The sequence below is a fragment of the Bemisia tabaci genome, chromosome 1 (genome assembly GCF_918797505.1).
Source record: "Bemisia tabaci chromosome 1, PGI_BMITA_v3".
Classification (NCBI taxonomy): Eukaryota; Metazoa; Arthropoda; class Insecta; order Hemiptera; family Aleyrodidae; genus Bemisia; species Bemisia tabaci.
The window spans coordinates 90,625,395-90,635,924 of NC_092793.1; the positions used below are offsets into that span (position 1 = coordinate 90,625,395).

At 39.3% G+C, this 10,530-nt stretch overlaps 1 protein-coding gene across 2 annotated transcripts; it reads right to left on the reverse strand.

The window, feature by feature from the left end:
* Window positions 1-1,581: 1,581 nt before the first annotated feature.
* On the reverse strand, window positions 1,582-5,136 carry LOC109040447 (proteasome assembly chaperone 2). 2 transcript variants are annotated; one of them, XM_019056399.2, is made up of 2 exons: window positions 5,005-5,136; window positions 1,582-3,010 (listed from the first exon to the last, which is right to left on the reverse strand). In XM_019056399.2, exon 2 carries the CDS (start codon window positions 2,985-2,987, stop codon window positions 2,235-2,237), a length of 753 nt encoding a protein of 250 aa, XP_018911944.1. In that variant the 5' UTR covers window positions 2,988-3,010; window positions 5,005-5,136; the 3' UTR covers window positions 1,582-2,234. The 2 variants fall into 2 exon arrangements, with proteins under 2 accessions (XP_018911944.1, XP_072162590.1); XM_072306489.1 differs by having other exon boundaries at window positions 4,872-5,011.
* Between the last annotated feature and the right edge of the window lie 5,394 nt (window positions 5,137-10,530).

Here is a 10,530-nt window from a genome sequence, read left to right on the forward strand (position 1 = left end):
GGTGTTCAACCGGTACGGCTGTGGCTGTGTGTTCAACCAAAATTTGAGAAAAAAAATTCAAAATTATGTTTTTGCCGTTTTACTCAACTTCCTGCGTATTTCTAAAGTTCCCTTTGACAGTTTACCACGTGCGTATAGAGAGACTTAAGGAGATTCCTAAGTTTCTAGGGTTTAATCCTGAATTCTGAGTGTTAAATGAAATTTCCTCATGAAAGAAATCTTTCACAAAAATTCTTAACTCTGCGCCGGATACATCAATAGGCCTGTTGTAAACTTTTGCTAGAGCAAAAATAAGAGATGTTGCTTCAAGAAATTGGCTCAAAAACCACGGTGAGTGCATTGGCAAGGTTTGAAGTGCACTCGTAACTTCAAAATCTGTGTTTTGCTTTTCTTTTTAATGCGAATTTTTTTCTTACTAGGTATACTAGAAACCTCAAATATACCTCATTTTAATTTAGGACCAGTTTGTATTGATGAGGATAATTCAGGTTCTGTTGCCATTGGTAAACTTGGCAATTTGACAAAACATTCTATACACATTGAAATCAATTACCATTTTGTACATGGAAGTTATGCTAACGGGATAATTGATATTGTTAAAATTGATTCAGAACATAATTGCATCGGTATTCTCACAAAATCGCTGGTAATAGTGAAATTTTGTAAACTCAGACTTTTGAATATTCTTTAAATTTTGTTTGACTCACCTCCTATTGGCATTAAATTTTGTATTTTTCTTCTTTAGGGCCGGTTCTATCACCTCTGGTAAGATGCTACATACCTAACCATAGAATAAGCGTGTATTCTCTTTTCAAACGAGAACCTGTTCTATCACCTCTTATCTGTCAATTTGTCCTCTGATTAGAATTGTGCTATTGTTTTGAATAATATAGGAATGAAATGCCACCCAAATGCCACCAATAAAAGGCGCATTACCTCTATAATTTCAATTTCCTCCATGCATGCAAAAATCAGTTGTAAACTAGCTACGCCAGATGCCGCGATATGCCCTTAACAATGTTTGAGAAGAATAAAGGAAAAACAAGGAATTGCTGAAGGAACGTTTTCCGTGGAAGGCAATATTAACCAATCAGAGACCAGGATTTAAATTTATCCCTCTAAGCATTAGACAGGAGGTCCGGGTCATTGACGTATAATACAATCTGGGCCGCACATTAGGAAATTTCGGCGAGACGATAGGCACCCCGGATTGCAATGCATACCGAGACAATGGAAATGCCAGTCTTGCCTATGCCGCGTAAATCCGGCTGTATCAACTAAGCTGAAGGCGTGTCTTTACCCTAATTTACCCCCCTACCTGGCTCACCTCCCCCGACTAAAGTCGGACCTAGTGCGCAGTCTAGATTGTGTTGTAAGTCAATGGTCAGAGTACTTGTCAGATATTTTCAAATTTTTCCAATTCAGCTTTTCCAAAGCTAAAGACCAGAAGTTTGTGGTGACAAGAGGTGATGAAACGCTACTTTCGCGTTATCCTCTTGTCAAATGTAACCAGCAGTTTGACTAGAGGTGATGGAACTAGAACTTAAGGAAAGCCGGGAGCAGAAAGATAGGGTGAAAAACTTTAAAGTGTTAAGAAATTTTATTAAATTTTTGTTTCACTTTCCCTCTTCAAAAAATAAGCTAAACGTAGCACACTAACATTACCTCCGTAATTAAACTTGGCGAGTATTGCAATTTAAATTGTTTTCCGCATTTCTGTGCGTTTTATGCTTCTTTTTAGAATTTAAATAACTAAAATCTTGTATTCCTCATACATTTGTAAATTGAAAAAAAAAAAAAAACACAGAGGAATGTTGTATTGGTACTATCATTGCATATTGTGTAAGGTTAGTAGGTACCATATTTTTGTACCGTCGTTGTTCTCTGTGTATTAGATCCGCCAAGTCATGTCGCTGTCGTGAAAAGCGGGGAGCAAAGAATAAAATGGGATTTCCATTCCAATAAGTCGTTTGTCTATTTCAACGGTTATGCAATTTCAGTAATGCTTACGCTAGTGAATGAGATGCAAAGGATGAATTTTCTGAAGGAAATGATGCAGTTTTACACACATTAAATAGTCTCGAGTAGTGTCATGGATGGGGCGCAATGCGCTAAAAGGAGAATACTCTGCAGTATCAAGAATTTCTTTCTTTTCAACATTTATTACTTTAAAAAGAAAATATATTTTGACAGTTTCTTGATACTCAAGAGATTTCTCTTAGCCATGAAAATTACTAGTAAATTTCCTGTGGACCAGAATTTCCGAACAAAAATTTCCAGGAAGGTGGTGTTTTCAAATTGTCATTGTGTTCTCTTCTGGGATAGATGTGTAGCCACGAATCAAGAAAGGAAATGAGATCTAATGCATCTGGAATGTTGTCACCATCAGAGCAAAATTTGAGTAAGATCAAACAAGGCATTTCTTTACTCTGACATATTTTAAATACTTTCGAAACAAAACCAGCTCCACTGAGACAGATGGAGTTTTTTTTTTCATCATACTGCTCTAAAAGTTTCCATGTAAGCTCATCGAATTCCGATTTATAGTTTTTCGACATGACTGGACAGGCAACATAACGCACTTGACTATCAGTTAGCTGAGCATCAAGTCTATTTTGGGCATAAGAACTGGAAAGAATTATAATTTGTTTAACATTGTGATTTTTAAAGAAATCTATTGCTGAATTCAAAAATTCTGTCTCACTATTTTTAACGATAGCAGATCTGATTTGAAAAAACACTAATTTCAGGGACTCTACTGCAAAAATTTCTGCAGCCAAACCAAGTGTCGAAGAGTTTTCATCGAAAGGGTTCTGGCCAATGACTGGAAGTACTCCTCTATGCCAAAACTGATAGATCTTTGTTGCATTAAAATGATGAATTGAGCAATCTATAGCTAGCTGACCCGTATTTCCTACAGAAATTGATGGTACAATCAGGGTGAAGTCTTCCAGATTAATATTTTTTCTCAAGTCCTTGACTAGCATTCTGACTTGATTCAAAGCCTCTCCTGTGGGTGAGAGAAACAAAAATTAAATTTCTGGGAAACAAAGATGAACAATAGATCGGAAAAAGGACACAAAGCGACTTGACCCAACCTTTCAAGAGGGACAATAGACTGAGCAGTGCTGAAAGAGTGCTATATGTATAGACTTAAAATAAATCTTGGTAGTGCATCTTAGGAGTATGCAAGATACTCAAAAAAAGGTTTTGTTGAAACTTACATGGACAGCACAGAAAAAATTAATCCAATCAAGGATCTATAACTCCGCGTAAGGGTGAGCTATTTCCGGAGCTGAGTTTGGGTTTTTCCTGCCGGGTGCCAACAAATTTTACAGTCCCTCCCTTCTTAGTTATACACTTGAATAATAAAGAAATATAATGTTGAATCCAACAACAAGAAGTTGCGGGCGTATGGCGGGTCCTTTAACGGGGTGGCCGGTACCCAAGTAGAAATCCTACTCATATCACTAGAATATTCTACTCATAAGAGTAGAAAAGTTCAACTCATATGAGTTAAATTTTTTTCATTTTTCAGAAGTGATGTTTTTGACCAGGAGACACCGACATAACTTGTAAATTTGAAAAATAAGAACATTTTGATCTTCTAATTCTTTTGATGCCGTGACCAGTTTCTGAGATATCGGACACGGTAGATTCAACGCTGAACTCATGTGAGTTGTAATCTCTAGTCATATTGCTCATATGAGTTGGAATCTCTAGTCATATGAGTCGGCGAAAAGTGAACAGAGAAATTCTGCTCATATGAGTTAAATTCTATTCATATGAGTTGAAATTCTATTCATATGAATTGAAATTCTATTCATATGACTTTGATTTTCTACTCATTTGTACTCACCATTTTTAGCAGGACCTAACCTTCTACGAGCCATTGTTTTTGAACAATTGGCATTTGAAGTTGGCGATAAGGAGTCAAAGAGATCCCTCGTTTCTGCATTGAAGTACGGTTGGCTGTGTGTATCAATAAAGAAATCAGGAAAACCCCAACGCCAAGTGACTGTCATATTTTGAATTTTACACCGCACGCCTTTTGGCTTGACGATCCAAATCAGATTACTTCTCTCTCCCACTGTCTCCCTTACTTCTCACTAACTGAGGGTTTCCTTGTTTCTATCAACCACGTTCTTCAGTGCTGGAAGAAAGAGAGGTCTTCTTGACTCTTCATTGCCTCGCTGCTTCCTTGCATTGGAGAAATTATAGGAACTTCAAGTGCTGATTGTGCAAAAACGGTGGCTTATCTCTAGAGGTGGTGCAATGACTGCAATGATGGCTTTGGAGCAGCATCCATGGACGAGTTGAATGCAATATGCAATAAAAAAATGAGAAATCGATCATGGTACACTTTTCCATTAGGAGTGTGTAGGGTCCTCTGGATGACATCCTGGATCAACATCAATCTGTGACAGCTCTGCAGCCAAAAACAGGACGGACATTCTTTCAAATTGATCAAGGGCCACAATTGAGGCACTGGATGCGAAAAGGGCACTTCTTGGTTGCAGTGTTCCAGTCTCCAATAATATTTCATTCATTGTAAGAAAAGCAAATGCATCCATTTCACTGACAATTTTACTGAATATTTCTTAGGATTCTACAATTTTCTATGGAAAGAATTCTGGAAAATCACCCATTAAAGTCTTCTCCAAGGAATTAATTAGAACCAGAGATTCTGTAACACTGCAATTGAGAAGTGCTCTTTATGCATCTAGTGCCTCAATTTCTAATTACTCCAAAAATAATCGAGAAATAGTTCCTGAAATTCTGGCAGAGTTTAGGGCTGTTGCTATCATCTGGTTTGACGACCGACTGGCAGCATCCAGAGGAAGAGGAAAAGTGCTGAAGAAACATCTTACCGAAAAAGAAGTATTAACAATTGTAAACAATGGAACAATGCCCGCGTTTTGAATAATCAGCAAAAACACGCACGGAAATCACGGATAGGTTAGGAATTTCATCAAAACAATGGGCATGCATGAAATAGAGTACCTGTATAGGGAGAGTAGCGACAGATCGGTTCATGGAGGGCTTAGGGCCCAAAAGTGCAGCCACCCTTCTGAGCAACTTCTAAAGCCCTTTCCACACGTTGCAAGTTTTGCTGCAAGTGAGCCGAAAGTGGGAGTCATCACTCATCACGTGTACTATCGATTTTCGTTTTGGATTATTTTGTACTTTTCAGAATTCGGATTAATTGTGTACTTTCGCCGAATTTTGTGTACTCTGTGTACAATTTTTTTCAAAATTAGGAAATAATCTCGAGTTTTCAATTTTTTTCTCTCAAAGTTATAGATTTTTGTTCCTTGCCGTTTAGTTGGCTGCAAGCTTTCACTCAGGGCTGCCAGAACGTGTACTTTCGGTACACACGTGTACTATCGATTTTCGTTTTGGATTATTTTGTACTTTTCAGAATTCGGATTAATTGTGTACTTTCGCCGAATTTTATGGGCCGCCGTATGGGTAAAAATGCGACAACATTCAACAAGACTGAGAAAATATTTTCTCTCTGAGAATTTTTTTTTCCCCCAACGAGAAACTTTTTTTCTTGAGAATTTATTTTTTTTTGCCGCGAGAATTTTTTTTATTGAGGCAATATTTTTTGCCTTGATAATTTTTCTTCCGAGTTTAGAGAGAAATTATGCACTCAAGCCACCGTCACTACGTTGCCAGCCTGTACTAAAAAGCTGCTAAAAAGAAATAGGCGACTTTCTTGAAATGGATAGTACACCGGAAAGACATTGCATCACGTAGACCGTGCGTTCGGCTCGGTTTAGCCATGGTTTAGCACTGGCGGAGCGAGGCAAGTCTCCAGGAGCCCCATGATATGTGATTGGCTTACTTTTTGCATAATTTTACTCATTTTTGCGAAAGAACGCTCATTTATGTACATTCTTGGCCATCTTGGTTAGAATGAAATCTGTAGGCTGGCAGTGAAATTTCGTGTGTTAGAAGTTGCTCAGAAGGGTGGCTGCACTTTTGGGCCCTAAGCCTAAGCTCAGACGCTATTAGTGCAACGTCACAGGAAAGCGATATCTATCGATTTTTTCACATTGGTAGCATTGAAAGAGGTTATGCCAATGTTATTGTTTGGATCCAATTCGATATAATGGAGAATCCCTATGATGACGTCGCCACTAATAGCGTCTATACTCTCGCCTCTCGCCTCTCGCTATAAAGGTACTCTACTATGACCATTCCAAAAACGTTGCTGCCTCCTAATTGTACAGTCGGGCAACGCAGGAACGGAGGCGTGAATTTATATTCATTTTTTTTCTCTCTCCGCGACGAAAAAAATTGTCGGCGCAGAAAGTATTATCTCGTTAAAGTAAATATTCTCCCGAGGGTAGCAAAATTATTATCTCGCGAAGATAAAAAAATTCTCAAGCAAGAATATTTTCTCGTTGGGGGAAAAAAAATTCTCGGAGAGAAAATATTTTCTCGGTCTTGTTGAAATGTTGTCGCATTTTTACCCATACGGCGGCCCATAAATTTTGTGTACTCTGTGTACAATTTTTTTCAAAATTAGGAAATAATCTCGAGTTTTCAAAGAATTTTTAAAATTTCCCGCCGAATTAGTGGCGCAAATAATTTATTAGGCTAAAATTCCCGCAGAAATCCCTCTCTGTTATTCAATGGTTGATTCTACCTAATTCTACTCAATCGTGGGATCAAATTGTAGACTTCCAAGTACTTTTGGCGTGCTTTTGTGTATATTTGAAAAAAATGTGTACTATTTGTGTACTTTCTTTCTCGCGGATTATTTTGTACTTTCCCCCAAAATTTCGGATTATTTTGTACTTTGGACTCAAATTCTGTGCACTTTCTCAAGTCCCGTTTCTGGCAGCCCTGTCTGCCATCCTCTGGAGGATTGCTCTGTGTTTGGTTTTCTCCCGGTCGTGTAGTGTGGTTAGTGGAGTTTTTTTATTCGTTTTCGCATGCGTTTCGCAATTTTCAGTCATTAAAATGTCTTTCATCGATAGGAACAAGAACGTGAAGAGAACGGTCCTACTTAAAATTATGCCCAAGCCGGGTAAATCATGCAGGGAGTTGCTAGCAGGTAGAGCTGTGTGCACGATGACAAATCCACGAGGGTAGTGGTTCAGCCCAAAAAAGTTATTTCTGAACCTATGAACAATACTTCACCTACCCAAAATAATCATAATATGTTCGGTTGGAATTTCTTTCATGGTTGGAAATAACAAAAAACAATCAACACATAACCTTCAATATTCACGTGCACTTCCAGAATTTTAAAAAACCAAACAAGTTAAGTCACTGTTGTCAGGGTTGTATAAATATGTTCACTAACCCATTTGAACTCTTATGAAAAATTTGTATTGGGCCTCTGGCTCGGCAACAATGCTAGGCCCTGCCGATTTAATCGTGTAACTGCTGTTTAAAGTGACTTTGAAGGTCACCGCTCAACAACGCATCGGTGACTCCCACATTAAGCCAATATTAAGGTCCACTTTTACCGTGTATGTGGGGCTTAATAACTTTATTCGCGGAGGCATCGGTGAAGGCCTGATGGACTTTCGGAGTTTCAGATCTGTCGCTACTCTCCCTATACAGGTACTTTAGAAGGGCCGTTTGTAAAAAAACTTGCGCACAACTCTGACCGCGGAGCATCAGTGCATCGTTCGCATCGGTTTCACCGGTGCAACAATTCGGTGCCACCAGCCTTCCCCGGCTTTTGATTGGCTCGCAATTTTCCTCAATTTTCTTTAGTTTGAAAGAAAATTTCTCGTGGAAGCCTCTCTGAAGTGTTTCTCAAAGCGACTACAAAGCTATTGATATATTACACCGTTGCCTACGAGAATGGAGAGGCCGTAACTAGTCAGTTCTGTGACGTCAAGCTAGTAGATATTTACCGAAAACAACAAGCATCTCCGGGTCATCAGTGCATCGATGAGTGAGGCAGTCGCTGCGTGGACCAATCAGAGTCGCTCTCGATCGGCCGAAGTTGCGCGAGCGGCCCGTTTGAATCTGAGTGGAGTAACGATTTTCGGTATTACGCATTCATTTCCTCGATATTTAGACAATGTCACAAATGAACTAGTTAGTTTTCTAAAGTGAAATTTCATCCTCTTTCTAAACGGTTCTTATGAAATTTTGCGTCAGATCAACCCTGAAAGAGATATCGGCGAGAAATCATCGCGCGGCAAGCGTTCTCCCATAAGAACGCGTGTTAAACCGCGGCCGAGTTTCATCTACTAGTGTGACGTCACAGAATCGTAGTTACGGCCTCTCCATTCTCGTAGGCAACGATTACACCTACCATGTTTCTGTTTTTTTACTTTCAATTTGAATCAAGTCTCAAAAAAAAGCTGTACCTAACCTAACCTCAACCATGGGTGTTCATTTTCATTGCAAAGAGAAAACATTGCAAATAGCCACCAGCAGTTCTCGATCTGAAATTTGACTAACTTTCAATTTAAAATCATCTTTTGTGACCTAAAATGGTTTTTTGTCTTTCAATCAGTGTCGTCTTAATACCTTTTCACTTCAGTTTCTAAAGTTTATGGCGTTTCTTCATTGTTCCTTTTGCTCTTAATGGTTGAAGCTGAAGCCAAGTAGCTCGTCGGTTTGATCTGCTTTTTTTCCTCGAAGAGGATTTAATTGTGCCTCTCCTTCAAGTCTCAGCTTTAGCAGTGTTACTTTTTCATCATAAACAATTACTTTGGTAATAATCAAAAGTTTACATTTCAGTTCTGTATCTACTAGTGTCTGCATCAGGAATCGTTTTCCGAGAGCAGCATCTCATGACTGCAGCATACAGATGGAAATTAAGCTTGTTTCCTGGTTTTACTTAAACAACTTGTGCTCTAAATTTATCGTTAAAGTGACAAATGGTGTGTATTACTGTACCCGAAAGCCTAGCGCAGAAACTTTGAGCACCTGTCTCAGTGTGAGCGGTCCTTTGTTGCGGTCAAAGCTGCTCATTGATGACAGTTTCTCAAAGGAAAAGTCTTCAGGCCTTTATAGACGATCAAATTCGAACCAATTCCGATCAAAGTAGACATGCTGATGACTGGTGGTCACCATCTACCATCAAATTTGACGGCCGCACTTTTTGATCAAAGTGAGATCAGACAGGATGCCATCATTCATCATTTCCTGACAGGAAACGTTTCTGTCAAGTTTTCATTTTAAAATTAAGCAAATTTATGAATTTCAGACTGATGACTCCGACACTTTGATGCTACTTTGATCGGAATTGGTTCGGGAATTTGATCGTCTATAGAGGCCTTTCGATGTGTAATATATCAATAGCTTTGTAGTCGCTTTGAGAAACACTTCAGAGAGGCTTCCACGAGAAATTTTCTTTCAAACTAAAGAAAATTGAGGAAAATTGCGAGCCAATCAAAAGCCGGGGAAGGCTGGTGGCACCGATGTGTTGCACCGGTTGCACCGATGTGTTGCACCGGTGAAACCGATGCGAACGATGCACTGATGCTCCGCGGTCAGAGTTGTGCGCAAGTTTTTTTACAAACGGCCCTTCTTAGTGTTTCGTGTTTTCTTATTTTCTTCTTAATTTCATTTAGGAAAAAAATCTGAGCTCTGATTGGCTCCTGACATCAACGATCGTCGGCATCACTCAGCACTGATCAATTCGTTTGATGAATGACATTCGATCGCGAAAATTCGCTTTTTATTACAGGTACTCTAGAGCCCTTTCCACACGTTGCAAGTTTTGCTGCAAGTGAGCCGAAAGTGGGAGTCATCACTCATCGATGATCGTGAAATTTGCGTCCCGCCCGCAAATTTCACGATCATCGATGAGTGATGACTCCCACTTTCGGCTCACTTGCAGCAGAACTTGCAACGTGTGGAAAGGGCTTACTCCGGACTATGTCGCCGTTCGTTTGTTTACATTAGGAGCGAGTTTGACACCGATGACAGACTTTGGTTTTTGATGAAAATTTGGTCTGGAATATCTGGATTGGCCTAGAGTACCTGTATAGCGAGAGTATGGACAGATCGCTTCATGGAGGGCTTAGGGCCCAAAAGTGCAGCCACCCTTCTAACCAACTTCTAACGCACAAAATTTCACTGCCAGTCTGCAGGTTCCAATTCTAACCAAGATGGCCAAGAATGTACATAAATGAGCGTTCTTCCGCAAAATTGAGTAAATTTATGCAAAAACTGAGTCAAACACGTGCTTAATAAACGACGGTTCGTAACAATAGTATTAGTAAACAGAGATGGAAAATTTCATGAAATTTATTCGAGTGAAATTTCACGCGTGAAATTTCATGAAATTTCATGAAATTTCACGAAATTTCATGAAATTTATTGAAACTTTTGAGGATACATTCAAGAGGCCAAGAAACGCCTAGAAACGGTGATTCTCGATATTGAGATTTTTCAGCCCCCCTGACCTAACCTAACCTCACCACCCACTCTTCCAGCAGCTCAGTTTTTTATCACGAAGATTTCGGTGTCATGTCAGATGTCACTTATCGACGGTGAAACTACCAAACCACGTATCTCGGTTTGCGACGTCGCAGACTTCCT